This window comes from Xenopus laevis, chromosome 8S, assembly GCF_017654675.1.
Source record: "Xenopus laevis strain J_2021 chromosome 8S, Xenopus_laevis_v10.1, whole genome shotgun sequence".
Taxonomy (NCBI): Eukaryota; Metazoa; Chordata; class Amphibia; order Anura; family Pipidae; genus Xenopus; species Xenopus laevis.
The window spans coordinates 89828656-89853364 of record NC_054386.1 but is presented as its reverse complement, the minus strand read 5'-3'; the positions used below and the strand labels follow the sequence as shown (position 1 = coordinate 89853364).

Here is a 24709-nt window from a genome sequence, read left to right as displayed (position 1 = left end):
CATTTTAATTTTGTCCTTTGCGGGTAGTCATGTTATACATAAAAATAATTAATAAAAAGTAGTAATCTCGACATTCAGGATACTCTAGTGCTGCAGTTTCCTGTGCTGTTCATATACTGTATGTGGGGCACACCTAAGGAAATCGGTGGTCTGATGTTAACAGTCTCACATACAGTTGACTTGGTGGTGCAGATTAATAGCACGCCCTTTTAATTTGCTGCTGACTTTATTTTTCTACATCCCCTCTACATTAAAGGGGTTGTAAAGTCAGACAGAATTAAAGTTGAATAGGTTTTCTGACATTGTGAGCTAAAGAATTATAAATGGAAAATGTAAAAACCTGTTAATGATTTTTGTAGGGTAAAACAGTGTTAAAGGACCAGTAACATCAAAAAATGTAAAAAAAAATTTGTTACAATACAACGAAAAAAACCCCATCAAGACCAATTAAAATTTAAAGTAGCAAATCCTTTATTAAGATATAACATACAGAAACTCCACTTCCTGTCTTCTACAGAAACGGCGAAAGTGGGCGACCATCCATCCTGTTGTGCTTGATTGCTCTTCCCTGGCTCTTCACTGACAGCGTGTCAATCTCCTCCAGCTCTTCTGAAGGCCGCAGCGGTGTTATTATGCCTGACCTCACTGTAACATAGCAGACCGCCAGCATAATGCAGGGGCAGTGGGTTCTGGGTTACCCTTGTATGATGGCGGTCTGCTATGTTACAGTGGGGACAGGCATAATAACACCGCTGCGGCCTTCTGAAGAGCTGGGGGAGATCGACACGCTGTCAGTGAAGAGCAATCAAGCACAACAGGATGGATGGTCACCCTTTCGCCGTTTCTGTAGAAGACAGGAAGTGGAGTTTCTGTAAGTTATATCTTAATAAAGGATTTGCTACTTTAAATTTTAATTGGTCTTGATGGTTTTTTTCGTTGTATTGTAATGAATTTTTTTGTAAAAATTTTTGATGTTACTGGTCCTTTAAGTTGCTCTCCCACCCACTATACACATATCTGAGCTTGGTATACGTCTATTGACTTTTCTGACTTCCTGCTACTGTGCTAAATGACTGGAATCCAATTAGTGTTACAGGATTTCTGCTTTTGTTTTACAGTAAGGAACTCGACACACAAAACTTATACTTCTTTTTCCAGCTCCACTGTTTCCGGGACTGGTTGTTTTTGCTCAATTTATATTTGTCTTATGCAAAGAAAAAATATTTTTTGCGTTTCCCTTTAACAGTCAGAACTTTTAATTCTCTAGTGGGAATAGAGCAGAAAGGGACTTCCTTTATGTTAATGTTTCTCTCTCCACAAGCCCAGAGAATGTGGCTTAACATTTACCTGCTTTTAACTAATAACTTGGGCAGTATGGAGGGGAGGCATTTACAGCTTTTTGATATTATGAAATTATATAAAGAAAGAGTAAAGCCGTGATTCAAGAACATTGCTTAAAATTGGTTTGCCTTTTAGCAGGGTATTTAGTAAAAATCTACTTTTTTAAATCTGTTTCAAAAAGCAAGTGTGGGAAAAAGTCTTGACAAAATTGTGGTTTGAATTGTGCGACTTTTTCAATTTCACGCTTGAAACGTGAAACATTTTCGAGTTGTCAAATTAAAACCAGCCCAAAACCCTCGAAGATCATAGAGGCAAGAAACTTCTTCAGATTGCTAAAGATTGCCATTGACTTTTACATGATTTCGACAGGGTTTAGCTGGGGCAGCTTTAGAGCATAATAAATCCGAGTTTTTAAATATTTTAGTTTTCCCCCTTTAAAATGTAATAAATAGGCCCCTAGTATGTTATAGAATTAGGGATGCACCGAATCCATGATTCGGTTCGGGATTCGGCCAGGATTCGACCCTTTTCGGCTGAATCCTTCTACCTTGCCGAATCGAATCCTAATTTGCATATGCACTTTTGTCACAAAACATGGAAGTAAAAATTTTTTTCTCTTCCTACCCTAATTTGCATATGCGGATTCGGTTCAGTTTAGGTCGAATCTTTCGCAAAGGATTCGAGGGTTCGGCCGAATCCAAAATAGTGGATTCGGTGCATCCCTATATAGAATGACCTGTTTTTTTTTTTTTAATATTTTTAAAATTATTTGCCTACCTCTTACGCCTCTTTCCAGTTCTCAAATAGGGGTCACTGACCCAGTAAGCTACAAATTATATTATATTATTATTATATTATATATATTATATTATTATTATTTCTGTCTGTTCAGGCCTCTCCTACTTACCTTCCAGTCTCTCATTCAAACAGTTGCCTGGTTGCTTGGATAAATTGAATCCTAGCAACCCAATATCTAATGAAGAAAAAAAAGAAGTTGTGTTTGAGACAGGAACGTTTTAAAAAAGCCATCTAAATTATAAATGTGATTCTGTGGATATTAAAATCCTGCCAGTATGCCACAAACTTGAGCTTCCGTGAATTATTCTCCTTTGTAAAACAGTGACGTGGGAATTTAAATATAATCGAATTGGTCCTAACCACTGAACATACTTTAAAACCCCGAAAATAATGTAAATAAATACTCACCTCTGCTTAGACATGCTCAATAATTAGGACTTGTGTTGAAATTACATTCTGCCTAGTGTTTTTGTTTTAAACAAAAATCCACATTTTCTGTTTTTCCATTATAAAAATCTAATTTGAAAGTAGGGCTATGTTCACTGAACTCGCCTCCCCTTTCCTTAAATAACTAAATCCTAACTAAAGAAGTAGCTAGAAATGTTGTACATGATGTTTTGTGCTTCTGTACCAGCCCAAGGCAACCACAGACCTTTAGCAGTAAAGATCTGTGTCTCCAAAGATGCCCCAGTAGCTCCCCATCTTCTTTTCTGCTGATTCACTGCACATGCTCTATGTCTCTTGTCACTTACTGATCTTAGGGACCCACTCACAATATACAGTACACATAGGGGGTTATTTATCAAAGTCCGAATATATCTCTTTTCTGCTGCAAACTCTGATCAAATCTGCTTGGGTTTTTTACGCTTATTTCCCATAATTTGCTATGCGGGAAAAATCCAATTTTCACTATTTTTTGATTTTTTTTTTTAGCAGATTTTTACCTTTTTGTTTTTTTGGATTTCTCACCTGAAAACTTGATTTTTTGCTCGAAAACTTCAGGGTATTGTACAAAACCCAGCACACAAAAAAAATCATTGGGACGTCTCCCATTGACTTATATGCAAACTCGACAGGTCTGAGATGCCAGGTTTTTGGATTCTGACTTTTCCATCCTTGGGGTTTAATAAATTCCGAAAAATTTGTGATTTTTTTTTTTTTAAAGTCTGATTTTATAAAAAAAAATAAATCACAAATTTTTCGTGATTTTTGCCTTCGTTGTTTAGTAAACAACCCCCATAGAATAGAAATGTCACAATATAAGGCTGATTAGTAATTAATACAGATAATTACTACATGGCAGCACAGAAACCAGTGCAATTAGCATCAGAAGCTCATTTTCTGCTGGATAATTAGTGACGAGCCCTAAGCTTAGCTTCTCAACAGCCAATCAGAGCCCACTGAGCATGTGAGTGTCACAGACACTTTCCAAGATGGTGACCCCCTGTGACAAGTTTGAAGTCCTGGATCATTGCTGCTATTGACAAGCGTAAACTTTAGCCTCGTGCAATAAGTTCAGTAAATAAAATATGGCATTTTTAGCCATATTAATTTTTAGGGTTTAGTTCTCCTTTAAGGCTAATGTATAGATTCAGGGAGATTTAGTAGCCTGGCGACTAATCGCCTCTTCCTCTGGGCGACAATCTCCCCGAAATGCCTTTGTGTGTCTTCCCATCTGCTATAATGAAAAGTCGCCTGCACTAAAGCACACGCGGCTTTGTTTTCCGAAGTCACCCGAAGTATCGAGGCAACTTCGGAAAACGAAGCGCTATGTGTGCTTTAGCACAGGTGACTTTTCATTATAGCAGATGGGAAGACACCCAAAGGCAGTTCGGGGAGATTGTCGCCCAGAAGAAGAGGCGATTAGTCGCCAGGCGACTAAATCTCCCCGAATCTCCTCGTGTGGACTAATCCTTAAGGAGACGGAATTTGATTCTTCCCAGGGACTGTTGGACGAGATGAGCAATCTCTGTAAAGCTCTGCCTCAATCTATCAGCACTATATGAATAACAATAAATTAAGCTGGCCATCCACCTTCCAATACTGACCATTTGGCCCTCCGATGCTCATTAGCCCTTGTCCAGTTTTTATCTGGTTAAAATTTACCAAGATTCCTATTAAGCAGCTTTGAAAATGCAATTGGGAGAGGACTACACCAGCAAGTTGATGCAGTCATTGCTCCACTAGTCTTCATATTGAGATACTATTATTTTCACTGTCTTGTACCTGTCCTTGGTTGGTTGGTATTGCTTTGGCAAAAAAAAAAAAAAGCTACCATTGTCTTTTATTATGATCTGCACTTGGTACATCGCGTTGAAGAAATGCATCGATGCCACCTTGCAATGAGTTTGAATAACCCTGTCAGCCCAGCTACTGCTGCATTTTGCTTAAAGGAACAGTTCAGTGTAAAATAAAAACTGGTTAAAAAATGTATCTAATATAGTTAGTTAAACAAAAATGTAATGTATAATGGCTGGAGTGACTGGATGTGTAACATAATAGCCAGAACACCTCTTCCTGCTTTTCAGCTCTCTAACTCTGAGTTAGTCAGGGATTTGAAGGGGGGTCATATGGGACATAACTGTTCAGTGAGTTTGCAATTGATCCTCAGCATTCAACTCACATTCAGAACCAACAGGTATGACCCATGTGCCCCCTATGACCCATGTGCCCCCCTCTGATTGGTTACTGCCTGGTAACCAATCAGTGGAAAGCAAGAGAGCTGAAAAGCAGGAAGTAGTGTTCTGGCTATTATGTTAGACATCCAGTCACTCCAGCCTTTTATACATTACATTTTTGGCAAATAACTTTATTAGAAACATTTTTTATTTTGCACAACCTATCTAACCAGTTTTTATTTTTACACTGAGCTGTTCCTTTAAGTAGACACCAGCAAACAGAGACTTGTTTCAGCTCTATTAAAGGGGTTGTTCACCTTCAAACAACTAGTTGTTTTCAGATAGATCACCAGAAATAATGACTTTTTCCAATTACTTTCTATTTTCTATGTGTCACAGTGTTTCTAATAATGAAGTGTAAAATGTCATTTTTCACCTTCTAAAGCAGCTCGGGGGGGGGGTCGCCGACCCTGTTAACTGTTCTAAATTGATACATTTCTTATCTTTGTCCCTGCTGAGCAGAATCTCTGGATTTCATTACAGGCAGCTGTTAGAATTGATACAATAGTTGCTGCTGAGAAATGTATCAGCTAATTGTATCCGCTAAATGTAGCAAATTGTAACAGTTCAGAGTCTGCACCTGAATTACTGAACTGCCAGACCCAATCACCAGATACAGGGACTTTAAACATAGATTTGGGAAAAACAGTAAAAAAAAAATAAATAATGGAAAGTAATTGAAAAAAGTCTATTTCTGGGGAACAATCTGAAAACAACTGAACTGAAAAAAAGAGTTTGGAAGGTGAACAACCCATTTGAACTTTCCCTTTATTTTATGCTCCGATCATGTTGTGGTGGCTAAATATACACACCTTCCGATAAGAACAGGGATTAGAGGCTGCTAGTGTTACATGACAGAACTTTTCCACTTCACTGAAATTTAAGCATACATTTTCCCTTGCTATGACTTTAAACCTAGTGCTTAGAGGTCAGTTGCTGGGCACCCTGTTTGTGCTGATACAAATCACAGGAAAAAAGGGTAACTAAAGCCCTGCATAAACCTGCTTTTATTTCCAACTGTCTTGGACCCGCGTAAGATGAAGACCCCTGTCTCGCCTGTCTTCTGGCTTCCAAATGTAACTGTTCTGTAGTATCCCATTGCAGACTTTAGTCTCCGACCCTCCAGCATAGTGCTTGTGTAATGTGCTACAGGGTACTTAAAGGGATCCTGTCATCAGAAAACATTTTTTTTTTCAAAACACATCAGTTAATAGTGCTGCTCCAGCAGAATTCTGCACAGAAATCCATTTCTCAAAAGAGCAAACAGATTTTTTCATATTAAATTTTGGAATCTGACATGGGGCTAGACATATTGTCAATTTCCCAGCTGTCCCTCGTCATGTGACTTGTGCCTTCACTTTAGGAGAGAAATGCTTTCTGGCAGGCTGCTGTTTTTCCTTCTCAATGTAACTGAATGTGTCTCAGTGGGACATGGGTTTTTACTATTGAGTGCTGTTCTTAGATCTACCAGGCAGCTGTTATCTTGTGTTAGGGAGCTGCTATCTGGTTACCTTCTCATTGTTCTTTTGTTTGGCTGCTGGAGGGGGTTGATATCACTCCAACTTGCAGTACAGCAGTAAAGAGTGACTGAAGTTTATCAGAGCACAAGTCACATGACTTGGGGCAGCTGGGAAATTGACAATATGTCTAGCCCCATGTCAGATTTCAAAATTGAATATAAAAAAGTCTGTTTGCTCTTTTTAGAAATGGATTTCAGTGCAGAATTCTGCTGGAGCAGCACTATTAACTGATTCATTTTGAAAAAAATGTTTTTCCCCATGACAGTATCCCTTTAATCCTTGTGCATGAAATAGTGGTCAGGGTACATTTTAAAATGACATTGAGGTTTTGGAAAGCAGCATCCAGTTCTAGAGGATGGATTCAAATAAGTTGTGTCTGGTTGGGGCTTAATTACGGTACTATACAAATCCCAGTAAAGGAAGTGAGCCAAAGCAGAAGTAACTGTAATAATGTGTTAATCATACAATTAAGTGTAGGGCGTAAATTGCTTTTTCAGATGCCGCCATCAGCTTGAAATCTGGAATTAAATGGTATTGGTAGGAAAATAATATGCACACATTTATGCCTTTGCTGGTAAGCAGGGAAAATATACTAACAATCAGTTCCTGTAAACATCAAGAGAAACTTTATCAAAGATTTACAGGCCTCAAATATGCCCCAATGCAGTCGTGGGGCTCCTAGTATTAAAGGTGTTAGTCCCTGGGCAGTCACTCCAGGGACCAGCTCTGTAGGGAGAACCAGCCTATTCACAAAACCTTGTCTTGACAACTGGTCATCTTTACGGTTCTACGGAACCTTACGGAGACACCTCTTCCAAGTGCTAGCTCCTCTCAACCCCACAGTTCTGCTGGTGGTCTCCATGGCATCGGAGCCATCTGGCGTCTTCGAAGACTGGGGAATACGCTCACTTGTGTGTAGTGTAGGGATGCACCGAATACAGGATTTGACTTTTTTTCAGCTAGATTTGGCTGAATCCAAGTAGGGGAAAGATACTGACCCATATACAGTTAGGCCCATACATCTTTGGAAACAGACAACTTTTTTCTAATTTTGGTTCTGTACATGACCACAATGAATTTTACATGAAACAACTCAGATGCAGTTGAACTGCAGACTCTTAGCTTTAAAGGGGTGGTTCACCTTTAAGGTAACTTTTAGTATGATATAGAATGGCCAGTTCTAAGCAACTTGGTCTTCATTATTTATTTTTTTATAGTTTTATAGCTATTTGCCTTTTGCTTCTGACTCTTTGCAGCTTTCAAATGGGTCTCGCTGACCCAATCTAAAACGCAAATACGCTTTAAGGCTACAAATGTAGTGTTATTGCTACTTTTTAATTACTCATCTTTCTACCCAGGCCCTCTCCTATTCATATCCCAGTCTCTTATTCAAATCAGTGCATGGTTGCTAGGGGAATTAAAACCCTAGCAACCCTAATGCACTTGTGGTTCCTACAATTTTAATGGGGCAAAATGTTTTTTATTGATACAGTTAAGCCAAGATGCAGCTGATAGCATGGCCAGACTCTGGAGAATGGCACAGTTGGAATGTGCCAGTACCAGTGTTCTGGAAAGTGCCAGTACCAGTGTTCTGGAAAGTGCCAGTACCAGTGTTCTGGAAAGTGCCATTGCCCTGGAACGTGATCACTTTAAATCTAAGATAAAGAGGAAGTCGGACATGTAGTGATGGTAACCAGTAGATTTCCTGTTGGTTTCACTGTAGTGCATAGTGAAAAATGGATACTAGTAAGTGTGTGTAAGCAAGGAATGTTAAGAAAAATCCATTATAAGCAAAGTAAGCATTTTGTGATTAAAAATTTCTGATTTTAAATTCTAAAGGGTGATGCACTAAGTTAAATACATGTTTATTTTGTGCAGACGTGTGCATAGCGAGGCTCCTGCACTGTATGAGGAGAGGTTGGGTCTATGGCCTCAGAGCTGGAAGCCACAGAGGATGGCACTTCCACAGATCTGGCAAAGCCCCTCTACCTCCAGTACTTGGAGCGAGCCCTCCGCCTTGACCAGTTTCTCCGACAGACCTCGGCAGTTTTCAACAGGAGCGTCTCCAGGTACCCACGTTCTACTCTAAATGTTCACAAGTGTAATTTGATCTCTCTATCAAGCAGTTGGGGGGCCTGAAATTGTGGTCCTTTAGATTAATTGATTAATCAGAGCGTTTAGAGCAGTGGTCCCCAACCAGTAGCTCGTGAGCAACATGTTGCTCTCCAGCCCCTTGGATGTTGCTCCCAGTGGCCTCAAAGCAGGTACTTGTTTTTGAGTTCCTAGCTTGGAGGCAAGTTTTGTTTGTATAAAAACCAAATGTACTGCCAAACAGAACCTCAATGTACGGTGACAATCCACATAGGGGCTACTAAATGGCCAATCACACCATTTATTTGGCACCCCAAGAACATTTTTCATGGTAGTGTTGCTCCCCAACTCCTTTTACTTCTGAATGTTGCTCACGGGTTCAAAAGGTTGGGGATCCCTGGTTTAGAGCATCTTTTCTCTTTCCTAGATTGTTGGACACGGGTACCATGGGGATGTAGATCCAGCAGCTGGAGAAACGACACTAAAAGGCTAAAGTTGACTCCTGCTCCAGCTCAGGGCTACATTCCCTGCCTGCTTCCCTCGATCTCCCTCGAGAGTGCTGGACAGCGTTCAGGACAGAGAGCGCTTACATCAGGATGGAGAGGGCGCTACTGGTTGTGGTGCGGCAAAATGGGTGGCCATATTCTCCCAGGCCACCTTCCTTCTGAGTACAGTAAAACAAAACTGGAGATTGAAGGAAGCAGGCAGGGTATGTAGCCCTGAGTCGGAGTCAACTTAAATGTTTGTGTCCTTTCTCCAGCTGCAGGATCTACATCCCCATGAAGGAAGGACTTGGTGACCTGGGAGCATATGGCCAGAGCCCCAGGTTAAGGCCCTTCTTTCTAGCGCCCCACTCAGCACCTCTGAAACTCCTACCACCCTTAGCCTTCCCGCTTCCCGGAGGCTGAAGGCCCAAGCTCTCCTGATCTGGAGGTCTAATGGCTCCCGCTCCTGGAGGACTGCACTAGTACACCCCTCCTGATCTATCTTCAAAGTGATGGGCAGTCGTTTTCACGGATTAGGGCTCTATTATGCTCTGCTCACCTGTGCCTGCTACCCCTTGCTGTCCTTATGTATGCCTCCTCCAAGTGCCTGCTGATCTTCAGGGCCTCTCCTCCCCCTCCCGATGCGGTTCTGTTCACTGCTCTGTTAGTTTGCCACAAGATCTTAGTCGACACAAGTCTTCCTAGGACGTCACTTCTTGTTGTGAGTCACCCACGTAATGTCACTTCCGGTCACCATTTTGCACCCTCTCCATCCCGATGTAAACGCTCTCCACCCTGAACGCTGTCCATCGCTCTTGAGGGAGATTGAGGGAAGTAGGCAGGGGATGTAGACCTGAGCTGGAGGAGGAGCTTTTAACCAGCTGCTAGATCTACATCCTCATGGTGCTTGTGTCCCCCAATGTAGGAGAAGAGAAAAAAGATTTAATAGTAAGTAAAAAATATCTCTATCACCTGGTTTAAGTAGACATAATTGAGCTCAATCACTTGTGAAAAGAGATTTTTGCCCCATTGACAAATAAAGCATTTTGGAGACCTAAATTCACTCAAACTTTTATTTTTTGATTTTCTATTCTTACTCTAGTGATGAGAGTGAAGATGGCTTGGATGAAACACCCCTACTTCCTGAGTCTGAAGATCTTTCCTTGCAGGTGAAAGAGGAGCCTATGTCCCCTCTGCTTGGGGAACCTTGTGGAGAAGGGAGCAAGGATCTTCTACCAGTTCATGCATGTAATGGAGTCCTGAAACCAGGTCAGCTTTGGTAACATGCAGACATGGATCTTCATCATACAGTATATATAATGAGAACTACCTATGGATCGATTCAGTGCTATTTGTGTGCCATCTTTGTCTTTTTTTTTTGCAGAGCCAAAGTCAGAAAGAGGAAGCTTCTATAATTTTTCCAAACTTAAGAAAAGCAGAAAATGGTTGAAGGTAATAGGAAAAGAAAAGTAGTTTGTGATTCTTTTTTTTTAATGTATTTTTTGACTAGTAAAGAATTCAGTGCCAGAAGTTTTTTCGTAGCGGAGTGCATATTTCAACTGTAAAACGAGTAATTGCACTCGTTCTGTTTTGTTGCCCCCTCTGTATTGCCTCAGTCTGGCTAACAAATCAGAAAATACATTTGTAAATCTTCCAAAGGTACATCCGACACCACATTCCATTCTACCATTTCATCCCACTGAAAGCTACTCTTCACTCACCTGATAACTCTAAAATGATTTGAAGGATATACCAGACTCTTTTAAACTCAGTCCATTTATGATGGACAAATGGCTTAAGGCAATATCTGACACAACTCAGGGGGACTGGGAGGAAGCAACAGAGAACTATTCCAATTTCTTGATTTCCACCAAGGATAGACTTATCCAATATAAAATCCTTCACCAGATCTACATCACCCCCATCAGACTCTTGAAAATGGGGAGAAAGATGTCTTGTATCCAATGTGGAGGCAAACAAACTGCAAACTTTTCCCACATGATCTTGTCTTGCCCACCAATAGCTACTTTCTGGAGAAATATCATTAACATCTTGGTGAATGATCTAGAGTTCCCTTATATATCCTCTCCCAAAATTTGCCTCCTGGCCATTTTGGACATTATTATGCCCAACTATGCTCGCAACCAATACTAGTCTCTGTTGTTCTTTGCTATAAAAGACATAGTGATCCATTGTATGAGTGCAACCCTACCCAATGTTTCCTTACGGCAACAACTGGTGGATAAAGCAATCCCTCTTATCAAGCTTACCTCGGAAACTAGGTGTACCCAGACCAAATTTGAACGAATCTGGTCACCATGGTTGGATTTATGAGTTTAAGACACTTCCCTCTGTACCCATTTCTAGGTACTGTAACACATACAACACAATTTATACAAATTCTCATGACTTGATGCGTAATGCTTTGTCCTGGAAAACGTTGCTTACTTTGTTTACTCTGTTTATCTGTTTGCCCTTTTTTCCATTCTGTTTTGTTTTTGCTTTTTTTGTTAACATAAAATTTAAAAATTTACCTTTAAAAAAAGAAAGTACATTTCTTCCATCATGAATGTAAATTGCCATAGATGAAGCATCATTCAAGTAAGTATTTAGCAGCTTTAAAGGGTTGGTATTAGGGATGCACCGAATCCTGGATTCGGCCTTTGTCAGCAGGATTCGGATTCGGGCGAATCCTTCTGCCTGGCCGAACCGACTCCTAATTTGCATATGTAAATTAGGGGTGGAGAGGGAAATCACGTGACTTTTTGTCATAAAACAAGGAAGTAAAAAATGTTTTTCCCTTCCAAATGCAAATTAGGGTTCGGATTTGGTTCGGTATTCCGCTGAATCTTTCGCATAGGGTTCGGGGGTTCGGCCGAATCCAAAAAAAGTGAATTCGGTGCATCCCTAATTGGTATACCCCCTTGTTCATCATGAGTTCAATGAGGAAGGATTATGCTCATTATATATTTTGAGTACAAATTTTCTTTTGCGTTGAATTGTTTTACAGCAAGACATTAAAAAACTATATTCTTTTTATTTATTTTTTTAAGAACATCCTGCTTAGTGAGGTCTCTAGTGATACAGACTCTTTAAGTGAAGAGGATGAGGGGGAGTCCTCACTATCTAAGGAAGAGCTGCATGACATGCTTAGAATACACAAGTACAAGAAACTGCACCAAAGCAAATACAAGAAGGATAAAGAGGTGGGGATTTTTATTCTGTAATCGAAATAACTTGTAGTGTGTTCAGAACATTTCTGTGTCTGTGGGACACAGAGACAAAGGGATATTTAAAATATAGTTTAAGGGAGAGAAAACACAGAATTACTAGTTTTTGCATGGAAAATCATTAAAGCTACTGCAGTAAACTATAAGTGCTGAATCTAAGACTTGTTTTATTTGGAGGGAGTTTTGTCGATTTGTAAGTCCTTTGGTTGCTTACCTGGTCTCCCCTTTTCTATAAAATGAGCCTAGTTTATTTCTCTACATTGAGCTACTTCTATACCATCTACTCAGCTGCATGACATTTCTTCTGGCTCTTTGACACATTTCAACATGCACAAAACTGGTAGCATCCATGTAGGACAGTGGTAGCACTGGGGAGATTCTGACTCTTTGGCTCAATGTGGAGCAGTGAGGATGGCACATTTTTAGATAAAACAGGCTCACTGTCCATGGAGACCAGGTTAGACCCATGTATCACTGATGGCTACCTTAAAATTGGCACTTCTAAAGGTTCCGATTTTGCTTATCCCTTAAATTCTGTTCATATTCGGAGAAGGAATTTTGCATTATAATTCTTTATTTAGAAGCAACCCAGCTTGTGGTCTGTGCTTGGCATCAAGTTTGGGTTATATTAACTTTCCTTCAGTGATCATTAGGAAGTAGATGTGTGATTGTTGTCTCTTTCTAAACTTATACCTCTTGTTTCTTAGCTGCATCAGTATCCGTACTATAGTGCCGGGCTTCTCTCCACCCACGACCCCTTTTATGAACAGCAGCGCCACTTACTGGGCCCCAAAAAGAAAAAAATCAAAGAGGAGAAGAAATTTAAAGGTGAGATTGTAGCCTTCTATAAACTTCCTCTTTCATACTTGTATATCATTACTATAATGTTTTACTTTACATTTGCAAACATTATCAGTCTGCTTTATAATTATTATTTTTATTTTACATGTAAAGTATTTATTTGTACTTTGTATCTCTAACCAGCATATACAAATAATAATATATTTATTGGCCACAAATCTGCTGTTATATCAAATATATAGTAACATACAAATATTGTAAGTTAGGTTGAAAAAAGTTCTACCTTTTAAATCTACATATAACCTGCCTAACTTCTAGTTGATCCAGAACAAGGCAAAAACACACATTTGAGGCCTCTCCAATTTACTTCAGAGGCGGAAAGATTCCTTCCTGACTCCAAAATGGCAGTCGGACTAGTCCCTGGATCAACTTGTACTATGAGATATCTTCCATAACCCTGTATTCCCTCTTTTGCTAAAAAGCCATCCAACCTCTTCTTAAAGGAGAACTAAACCCCCCCAACAATAATAATCCATACGCACTACCCTACTTTGTCCCCCCTCCCTGCTTCTGTATATCAATTCCTACTTGTGTTGCTAAGCATATATAGCAGCATCTTGCTTCTGAACCCAAGTATAACATTTTAAATGCATCTTCCATCTTTGTAGCCAAGTTAAAAAAAATTAAAAGAAAGAGGAGGAGAGAGGAGGATTTATCTGAGGATGAGCTGCCACGCCGACACCACCATACCAAAGTGTTTGCCAAATTTTCCCAAGATGCCCCAACGCCAGTCGGAAAGAAAAAACACTTGACATTGGAGCAGCTGAATGCCCGCCGCAGGAAAGTCTGGCAGATGATTGTCAAGAAGGAGTTGCCAAAGGTAAACGTGTGATAAGAAGCTGTATGTAATATCAATGTATAGAGATAATTCTGACAGTGTACCAAACCTAGATTCATTATATGATTCTTGCAGAATACTGTTATTCCAGTAATCCTCTGTGATATTCATGGTGAATTTTTCTGTTTTTAGAAATTTAGGATGTGTATTGTGAGCTGTTTCGTGAAGTTACATTGACAATATTTCTCATTCTGCATTTTCCAGGCCTACAAACAAAAAGTTTCAGCCCGAAATTTACTGCTAACAAACAGCAAAAAGGTAAGATGAGCTTAGCCATAATAATGTAGATTCACAAGTACAGTGGGTCCATGAATAAATACATATGCAACACTCAAGAATGAAGGGTATTTAAATTTTTTTTTAATAATTCTGATACATGTGACAAACACTATCAGTTGGGCACTGGCAGGAATAGTGGAGGTAAAAGGTCTCAAACTTGAACTTGAGCTACTAATATCCTCATATTTTCCAACAAGGGGTACTATATTTATTATAATACACAAGTTTTAGTGAGTCGTGTGACAGAAAGGACATCACTACTCACCGTTTATAAGGATATAATTTACAAGATATTCATGGCTTTTGTGTATTATATGGATGTAATTTACAGTATGGTCCCATAGGAAAAGGGCCAAACTGTAGATTATAAGATGATAAATGATGTCACAAGAAAAAGATGTCCTTTGTATTCCTAAAATACCCACTCATGTTTTAAGTGGCATGACACACAATGTTTAAAATGAAAACTTGGCTTCTGTGTTTTTCAGTTGGCTCATCAGTGCATGCGGGAGGTACGGCGAGCTGCTATTCAGGCTCAGAAGAACTGCAAGGAGACTCTGCCTCGGGCGCGAAGGCTAACCAAGGAAATGTCTCTGTACTGGAAAAAGTATGAGAAGGTGGAGAAGGAGCATCGGAAACGGGCAGAGAAAGAGGCTTTAGAGCAGCGTAAGCTAGAAGAGGAAATGAGAGAGGTAACAAACAGAGCACTGTGTTTCAACCACTTCTACCCTGGTGGGAAAAATAAGCTAGATACATGAACCTTATTGCATATAGAGGTGTATTTTCACAGTTTAATAATTAATATAGCATCTGTCATTGTTTCATTTGAATTGTGAAAGCTCTAATGGTACGGTTAATTACAGGTTGGTAAAGTTCTGTGAGCAAACAAATGCTCTGATAAGTTACATTGTTGCCTAGCCTTGGCTACAAATGTTTCTATGGGCACAGTTATGACTTGACCTCTCTTTTAAACATACTAATACTCTTAATTGCTTGTGGCTAGATTTTGCTTAATTCACAGCTGTTATAATGCTGACACGCACAGCAAGACACATTGTTAAATGTATCACGAATTTTAATCGGCAACTTGTAATTATAATATTTTGAATGCTTACTATATATTTAAGAAGCAATACAAAGTGTCTGGACAAGCTGTATTTTATATGCTGAACATACTGGACCAGCCTAGAGGTCAGCAGAGTTAAAACAATAATTATCCAGGCCTTCAAAGTTGTCCCCAGTGGCTCCCCATGTTGGATCTGGTTAGGCCATATTATGAGTGTAGGTGGCACTGCACATGCTCAGTGTGCGCTCAACTGCTATTGAGAAGCTATGCTTAGGGTTTGACAGAATCTTGAAAATATAAGCATATGCTTTGTAACATAGTAACATAGTAAGTTAGGTCAAAAAAAGACCTTTTAGAAGTTGAGAACCACAGTATAGAATTTTAATAGATTCTGGAGCAGGATGCACCGTTTTATATACTGCCTTGTAATGCGAACCCGAATTAATGAGACTAGTATGGTAAATTATGTATTGAATGTACACAGTATATTGGGAGTCAGTCCTTAATTTCAGTTCCGTGACAGCAGCCAAGAGAATAAGCAGTGAAAAACAAGATGAGAGCTCTTCACTGCTAAAGGGCTGTGATTAGGTCTGGCCTGAGAATTAAAATAGGCCCTGGCATCTCAGGTCCACAGAGGCCCAAACACCACTTACAGAGGCCCAAACAGTCCCCCACCAGCCCATTAAATAGTGTCTGTCTATGACAACTTTCAGGAGCCCTTCTGGCGTTTGCAAGAACCAACAGATTGCCAGTTCGGGCCTGGCTGTGATGGCATTGGGTTGGTACAGAACCCCAAAATGCAAGTTGTAGAATTCTTATTTTCCTATTTTGAGCTCATCTTAATTTGTCCATGAGATGTTGGCAGCTGCTTAACCACAAACAGGGGATTACTCTTTATCGTTCTCTTTATCTGTTTGTGCTATCAGGCCAAGAGGCAGCAGAGGAAGCTAAATTTCCTGATAACCCAGACAGAGCTATATGCTCACTTTGTTAGTCACAAGCAGGAGTCTGGTCCAGATGGAATACAGGAAGAGATCCTGCGCAAGCTGGATGAGGGCTCATCTCAGGAGCAAGTTGGAGTGGGAGGATCCTACCTAAGCCTGAACCATGACTATGGTAAGTCATTACGGTATTTGGAAACTCTGTGTAATCTGAAAGTAGCTTTATCTTTTAATCTTTTAATCTTTGCACATTATATGGTTTCAATTTATATTACCTTATGACGTTACACCTTGAATGATAAATATTGAGAAGGGTTTCACTAATATATTTGTGAACTCATAGCAAAATAACACTGTATCACAGAACAAAAGCAAATAACTCTACTTTCTGTAACCTTTTTTTTATTCATGCTGTGGGGACACAACAAACCGTGGTGGGTGCAGCTGATGAAAGTAAACTTGGAAGCTAAAACACTTCTAAGGTCATAGACACACAGTCAGATTCGGGGAGATAAGTCGCCGGGGGACAAATCTCCTCTTCTTCGACTTTGGCTTCTTCGACTAATCTCCCTGAACTGCCTCCCGCAGGCTAGAATGTAAATCACCGGTGGGATGGCACTCTGAGCGCTTAGTTTTCCGAAGTCGCCCGAAGTTTCTTTGTGAGGCAACTTTGGAAAAGGAAGCGATCCGAGTGCCATCCCGCCTGCGATTTGCATTCTGGCCGGCGGAAAGGCACCATCAGAAAGTGGTGACTAAAATGAGTAACCCCCTTTTATTTCTTATACTCCCCACATCCAGATTGCAGCTTTAGAATGCAGATCATTGACTAAGGGAACCTTATACCTATTTCAGCACAGGGGCCGTATTTTACATGGGCTTTTTTATATGCTTGTAGTTTGGGAGGTCATTAATCCTCAGAATCTCTGGAGCGCTAACTTGGGGTCTGATGTTTGTCATATGTAACATATATACCATTTTTGTGTTTTCAGACAGTGGCTATTATAAGTCTCAGGCCTTAAAAAATGCAGAAGAGGCCTTCAGGATTCATCAAGCACAGGTAAAGTAGGATGAAAGGAAAACATTGGCAGTGGTATATGTCATGTTTGTTTATATCTAGACTTAGATGTTGTAGAGCTGTAGTTCTCAGAAGTTACTATTACTTTGGCACCATAGTCACTCTTAAAGGCATTGGCTGATTCTGTTAATGCATTTAAATGTGGCTTGGCTGATTTCTTATAATATCAAAGGCTATTGTGATACTAAACTCTATAGTCCGTATAGATATGGGTATATATAATTTATGTGAAGGTATAGAGGGTGTGTGTGTGGATGCTGGGTTTTTATTTGGAGCGGTTGAACTTGACTTTGTCTTCTTTCAACCTGATTTAACTATGTAACTATATAGCCAACTTTAACAGGCAGCAGCCTACAGTGATTCGTCAGCTAATCCAACTCTTTACTGAATATGCTTGTAGCCCTGTGTTTAATTTCTAGTGGTGTTGGTTTCCCTAGCCACTATATAATCATGTGAGACACCATCCCCCTCCCAAAGTCAGTGGAGTCTGTCGGTGCTAATCTTGAGCCCTCTGTGAAGTCATCGGAAGAAACAGATGTTACGATGTACCCAGGGCAGCAATCAGGGGGGGAGAGTTGTAGGGGGCCCGAGGGTAAGGGGGGCCCCGGCCACATCACACTTACTTGATTAGCCGGGCCCCCCCATCTTTCTGAGAGCTGCTGACTTCTGGAAAGTATGGACGTTTAAGGGGCCCTGGCCACCAATTTTCTTATAATGTGTGGGGGGGCCCTGGACCTGTAGGTGGGGCTTGCGGTGGGCGCAGCCCAGGAAATTTTGTTGTATGGGGCCCTGCGATTTCTGATGGCGGTCCTGGATGTACCTATTGACTTCACAGTGAAACACCATCAATTGATAGTTCTCTTATTTCGGGGTTTACACTGTCTTATTTTTAATGGAAAACTGACTATAAATGGTCATTGCGAAATTCCAAGTGCTGTGAAATAGCACTTCCACAGTTTCACAAGTAAAGCTCCCCATAGACGCGACGATATTAGGGGAGTCCGACCAATCCTTCGAAATTATCGTGCGGTTAGTGGGATTCGAACGATCGTACATCTTACGATTTTTCGGCCGACATCTGTCAGGAAATTGATCGGCCAGGTCAAAAAATCTTTGTCGGTCCCAGTGCAATCTATCGATGTTTGCAGGGCCAAGCAGGCAACTCCCCTTTGTTTTCCTGGCAAATTGGTTTTTTTAGTTGATGGTAAATTCGTACGATCGTTCTGAGAAAATCGTGGTCTCACGGTGAGAATCAGATCTTTTAAAAATCTCAACATCTATGGCCATCGTAACACCTGTTTCTAGGAGTTGCATGACACATTGGATAATCACAGTTACTACACAGAATCGACACCTCTGGGAATTTCTTCAGATGTCACCTCTTTGAAGAGTTACAATGTGCCGTTGTGATTGGATCACTGGAAGAGTTTATATGCCGAGAACTTCCCACACCAGTCAGTTGTACTGAAGAAGCTGCTCGGATGAGTAGTGAAACGTCTTCAATGATGACTCAGCAAGTCCAGTTGTTTTTAGATTATCTATACTAGATATACCATGACCTGGATGAATGAAAATCTTCATTGTCATAGCTCTTCCAAAAAAAGCTCAGGGAAAGACAACAAGAGATATTAATAATACAGTGTAGTCATTTTTCACAGTTTTTTACACCTCTTCTGTGTTTCACACTACCTTTGTAAATCACACATGTAATTCACCAGGTGGAATTCCCCTTTCTTTTACAAGCCAAAAGACTAAGGTTGATTTGCCCTTGAAACTATCTCAAATAACGTTACACACCTTAGCAAAACGGAAAGATGGGTACTTACGTTTAGAATTAACTGTATGCTTCTCAAAAAGATGTGCCAACTCCCAACTCCGGACTTTCATATATAGTGTAAAAAGCTTTAATATGCCTCAAGCAACTTAAAAGCTACACTCACATAGGCTGATTAAAAACCACTTATCAGTCCGATCTGGTGTGGACTTCAGACTCGCTGTGTTATAATTCAAATTCTCATGCTGGTATCTCCTTTTCCTTACAGCGTGTCTCTTCCAGAGCACTCTATGAACGATGTCACCAAGCCATAGTGCGCCCAGGAAGAAATACTTCTAAGTAACTTTTAAACGGCTAAGGCCAGGGTCCCCAACCTTTTTTTTCCCCGTGAGCCACATTCTAATGTAAAAAGAGTTGGGGAGCAACACAAGCATGAAGAAAGTCCCTTGGGGTGCCAAATAAGGGCTGTGATTGGCTATTTGGTAGCCCCTATGCGGAATAGCAGTCTATAGGAGACTCTGCTTGGCACTATACTTAGTTTTTATGAAATGAAACTTGCTTCCAAGCCTGGAATTCAAAAATAAGCACCTGCTTTGAGGACACCCAAGAGCAACATCCAAGGGGTTGGAGAGCAACATGTTGCTCACAAGCTACTGGTTGGGGATCACTGGGCTAAGGGATTGAACTACTTTTGAACTTTTTTTCTTTTTTAAATGGTCCGTGTATTGTGTTAAATATCAATAACTTTTTCCTCTTGGTTGCTCGTAAAGTGCTGTATTTTGTGAGCTATGTACTTTGTTGTATGATTGGCACATCTTTTCCAGTTCATACAGCCCAGATCAAATCACATACATGTTCTGATATGCTTCATTCTAGACAAGGGCATTTGATGAAGATGCCAAGGAGAGCCGTGCAGCTGCCCTGCGGGTAGCCATTAAGTCGGAATCAGGCTTTGGGGAGAGCTACAGCCTGGCAAATCCTTCTATAAGGGCGGGAGAGGACATTCCGCAGCCCACCATATTCAATGGCAAACTTAAGGGTTACCAGTTGAAAGGCATGAACTGGTTGGCAAATCTATATGAACAGGTAAGCTTGTCGGAATAAGGCTGAACACCTTTACCAGGCTAGAGACATATTTATTTGCAGTAGCTGAATGTTCAGACATATTTTCCCGATCAAGCAAAACACAAGGCTTCTCCCTTATATATCATTAAAGCAACTGCCTTTGCAGGGGCCTCTTTTTTCACCTTTCACCCTTTCACCCTCCACATTAGCCAAACTAGTGAACTTGTAGACTAACTGCCTGAAATCTGTACTACATAAGCAAGAAAAAAAAGATCATACTATTTATTTGATTATCTTGGAAACTGAATGTTGTTTATTGTATTTTCGTTTTCAAGGGTATTAATGGCATCTTGGCCGATGAGATGGGATTGGGTAAAACCGTGCAGAGCATTGCCTTGCTGGCACATCTAGCAGAGGTAAGCTAACCTTACACTGGTTTAGCCATACTGTAATTCTTTACCCACATTCCTTTCATTTTATTTTCTCTGTCGTCTCAGGGGGACACAGGGACTCTAGGGGTTTAAGCTCCACCCTCCTGGAGGCAGGACACTTAGAATAAAAAAAAAACTTAAGGGGGCATGCCAAGGAACAGGCTTAACCCCACACACTGAAGCATATTTATTACACTGACAATTTTGAGTGTTTTCTGTTAGAACATTTTAAATGTAGGAATGTAGTTGCCCAGTCTAAACAACAGATATGTTTTCCTTACGTTTCAGAGAGAGAACATCTGGGGTCCCTTCTTAATCATTTCACCTGCTTCCACTCTGAACAACTGGCACCAGGAATTCTCCAGATTTGTTGCAAAATTCAAGGTAATGTTTAACTGAGATAGCTTACCTACAACACCTTTTTCTCCTTGAGCAAAGATTTCTCTCGTAATCACATCACTTTATTATCTCTGTATAGAGAGATCTCTAGTTGTTTGTGGTCTTATGTATCTTTTTTTTTTTTTCATGTCAAGGTACTCCCATATTGGGGCAGCCCTCATGAGAGAAAAGTAATAAGAAAGTTCTGGGGTCAGGTAAGATATTGTTACATGCTAGTTATAGCAATTTTTGTCAAGGGCACAGTGAGGGCTGTGAAACTTAAAGGGATACTCTCATGGGAAAACATGTTTATTTCAAAACGCATCATTTAATGCTGCTCCAGCAGAATTCTGCACTGAAATACGATGATTTTTTATATTTCATTTTGAAATCTGACATGGGGCTAGAAATATAGTCAGTTTCCCAGAAGCCCCCTGTCATGTGACTTGATAAGCTTCAGTTACTCTTTACTGCTGTACTGCAAATTATCACCACCCTTCCGCCTTTCCCCCACAGCAGCCCATCAATCAGAACAATGGGAAGGTAACCAGATAGCAGCTCCCTAACACAAGATAGCAGCTGCCTGGTAGATGTAAGAACACTACTCAATAGTAAAATCCAGGTCCCACTGCAACACATTCAGTTACATTGAGTAAGAGAAACAACAGCCTGCCAGAAAGCAGTTCCATGACCAGGCAAAATGACCTTAGATGGCGCGTACACGCCAATATTATAACTAAAAAAAATACACTTTTTTATATTGTAGAGTGAATTATTTGCAGTTTAAATAGTAATTTAGAAATAAAAACGACACCATAAAAATCCTGATACAATCCCTTTAATAGGTATCTGACCAGCAACTGTTTGGAGTCTCAAATAATGATATGATAATATTGTTTGTACTTTTTTTGCCTCTTGTAGAAAACTTTATACACTCAAGAAGCTCCTTTCCATGTGGTTATCACAAGCTACCAGTTGGTGGTGCAGGATGTAAAGTACTTCCAGCGTGTAAAGTGGCAATACATGGTGCTAGATGAGGCCCAGGCTCTTAAGAGTAGTTCAAGGTATGTTGTCTATTATTCCATATAATGGGGGATTAACTGAAATTTGCAATTCGAGTATTTAAGCAATGCAAAGACTGGGAAATATACAATGGTATCCCAGTTATACAAAATTTGCATAGGTAAAATATAATATAAATAATGTATAAAAACATTTGTTAATCCTAAAGTTGATGCTTATTTCCTGGCCCTGTCTGCTTAGTAACAAGCTGCACTCTCTGAGATCTTGACCTGGGGTGAGTCACAATTTGCAATAGTTGGCTGTTCGTCTTTCTCTGCGACCCCTCTGTCATACTAGCAACAGGATAGACATCTGGCATGGGGCTAGACATATTGCCAGTTTCCCAGGTGACTTGTGCTCTGATAAACTTCAGTCACTCTTTACTGCTGTACTGCAAGTTGGAGTGAGATCTCCCCCTCCCCCTAGCAGCCTAACAACAGAACAATTGGAAGGTAACCAGATAGCAGCTCCCTGACACAACCTAATAGCTTTACACAAGCAATTTAGAAAAATCGCACACCCTCAGAGAAATCAGCCCGGTGCACAATATTAGAGGATCAGCAACCTCACAATTGGTGATAGAAGAAGGATATCGGCACACGAGGCAAATAGCGTTGCAGGGAACACCCTGCTCGTTTCATAAACGAGCAGGGTGTTCCCTGCAACGCTATTTGCCTCGTGTGCCGATATCCTTCTTCTAACAACATAACAGCTGCCTGGTAGATCTAAGAACAGCACTCAATAGTAAAATCCAGGTTCCACTGCAACAAATTCATACATTGAGTAGGAGAAACAGCAGCCTGCCAGAAAGCAGTTCCATCCTAAAGTGCAGGCTCTTTCTGAAAGCACATAACCAGGCAAAATGCCTACACACCAATATTACTAATAAAAAAAAAAATACACTTGTTGGGTTAGGAATGAAATTTTAAATTGCAGAGTGAATTTTATGCAGTAAAAAATACACTTGGGTTAGAAATGAAATTTTATATGGTAGAGCGAATGGCAGAATCCCTTTAATGTAATAATAATGAAGGGTTTCAGCACACTTTGGCTGTCTGCATTTCTGCATTTATATTTATATTTGTCTGGCTTGCAGCAATTTGCTTAATCCGTTAAATACAAAATGATCTGATTCATAGCTGCTCTAATATTGAACATCTGTGAATCACTGGATTAACTTTTTTTCCCACAAATAGCCATATTTGCTGCCAGACAATCCATTTCATTAGTTGTCTGTTCTTCCCAACCAATTTTTACTTTTAAAATGTATGGAGGTTACTTTTATATAGTACAGGTATGGGAAACCCATTATCCAGAAAGCTCAGAATTACAGAAATGCCGTCTCCCATAGACCCCATTATAATCAAATAATCCAAATTTTTAAAAATGATTTACTTTTTCTCAGTAATAATAAAACAGTACCTTGTACTTGATCCAAGCTAAGATATACATAATCCTTTTTGGAAGCAAAACCAATTTATAGGGTTTATTTAATGTTTTTATGATTTTCTAGTAGGCTTAAGGTATGAAGATCCGAATTACAGAAAGATCCGTTAACCAGAAAACCCCAGGTCCCGAGCATTTTGGATAACAGGTCCCATACCTGTATATATATATTGCAATATATATATAAACATGGGATATAATTCTGTGGATTTTCCAGGGCCTATGATTGTACAGGTTGTTTGTGTGCAAACTTAATCCTATATGAGATTACTACTTGTTTAATGCTTATGTTTTCCGCTTAAACTGCCATAGAACTGCACTCTTTGCGGCCAAAAAGAGTATAAATATCTATATTTATATCAAGAGAGGTATTGGACTACTGTAAGTCGTTCTGCTGCTCTTCTTTCACTTTTATTGCAGAGCATGAAACATGTTGTGTTTATGTATCTAGTGTCCGATGGAAGATCCTGTTGCAGTTTCAGTGTCGAAACCGTCTGCTGCTGACTGGCACCCCCATTCAGAATACCATGGCTGAGGTAGGTTCTCAAAGTTGCAGAAATAGCTTTGTGTGGTTGATGCAGGTGCTCAGCACAGCTCTAATATATTTGATATTGCAGTGAAGTGAATATACAGAATTCTGGGACCATAAGAGGATCCCCAAGTACTCTAATAACCAGAGCAACCATTTTTATTATTTTGATTGAGTCTGTTTAGAGGGATACTGTCATAAGAAAACATGTTTTTTTCCAAAACACATCAGTTAATAGTGCTTCTCCAGCAGAATTCTGCACCGAAATACATTTCTCAAAAGAGCAAACAGATTTTTTTTTTTATATTCAATTTTGAAATCTGACATGGGGCTAGACATATTGTCAGTTTCCCAGCTGCTCCAGTCATGTGACTTGTGCCTGCACTTTAGGATGGAACTGCTTTCTGGCAGGCTGTTATTTCTCCTACTTAATGTAACTGAATCAGTCTCAGTGGGACTTGGCTTTTACTATTGAGTGCTGTTCTTAGATCTTCCAGGCAGCTGTTATCTTGTGTTAGGGAGATGGTTACCTTCCCAGTGTTCTGTTAGGCTGCTGGGGGGGGGGGTGATATCACTCCAACTTGCAGTAAAGAGTGACTGAAGTTTATCAGAGCTCAAGCCACATGACTGGGTGCAGCTGGGAAACTGACTGTCTAGCCCCATGTCAGATTTCAAAATTGAATATAACAAAATCTGTTTGCTCTTTTGAAAAATGAATTTCAGTGTAGAATTCTGCTGGAACAGCACTATTAACTGATGCGTTTTGAAAAAAACATGTTTTCCCAGGACAGTATCCCTTTAATAATGGCTGTTTTTACTTT

At 40.1% G+C, this 24709-nt stretch overlaps 1 protein-coding gene across 2 annotated transcripts in view; it reads left to right on the top strand.

Moving 5' to 3' along the window:
- The window catches only part of LOC108704444 (chromatin-remodeling ATPase INO80-like), a 67893-nt gene that overhangs the window by 5372 nt on the left and 37812 nt on the right, over window positions 1–24709 (top strand). For both annotated transcript variants that reach the window (XM_041574364.1, XM_041574365.1), the window contains exons 2-17: window positions 8216–8406; window positions 10016–10182; window positions 10298–10365; window positions 11967–12119; window positions 12851–12971; window positions 13613–13824; window positions 14047–14100; window positions 14610–14813; window positions 16114–16303; window positions 17118–17185; window positions 19854–20063; window positions 20378–20458; window positions 20762–20857; window positions 21007–21066; window positions 21773–21915; window positions 23811–23895. In XM_041574364.1, the coding sequence (XP_041430298.1) occupies window positions 8264–8406; window positions 10016–10182; window positions 10298–10365; window positions 11967–12119; window positions 12851–12971; window positions 13613–13824; window positions 14047–14100; window positions 14610–14813; window positions 16114–16303; window positions 17118–17185; window positions 19854–20063; window positions 20378–20458; window positions 20762–20857; window positions 21007–21066; window positions 21773–21915; window positions 23811–23895 (2055 nt within the window). In that variant the 5' untranslated portion in view covers window positions 8216–8263. The remainder of the gene's footprint in view (window positions 1–8215; window positions 8407–10015; window positions 10183–10297; window positions 10366–11966; window positions 12120–12850; window positions 12972–13612; window positions 13825–14046; window positions 14101–14609; window positions 14814–16113; window positions 16304–17117; window positions 17186–19853; window positions 20064–20377; window positions 20459–20761; window positions 20858–21006; window positions 21067–21772; window positions 21916–23810; window positions 23896–24709) is intronic.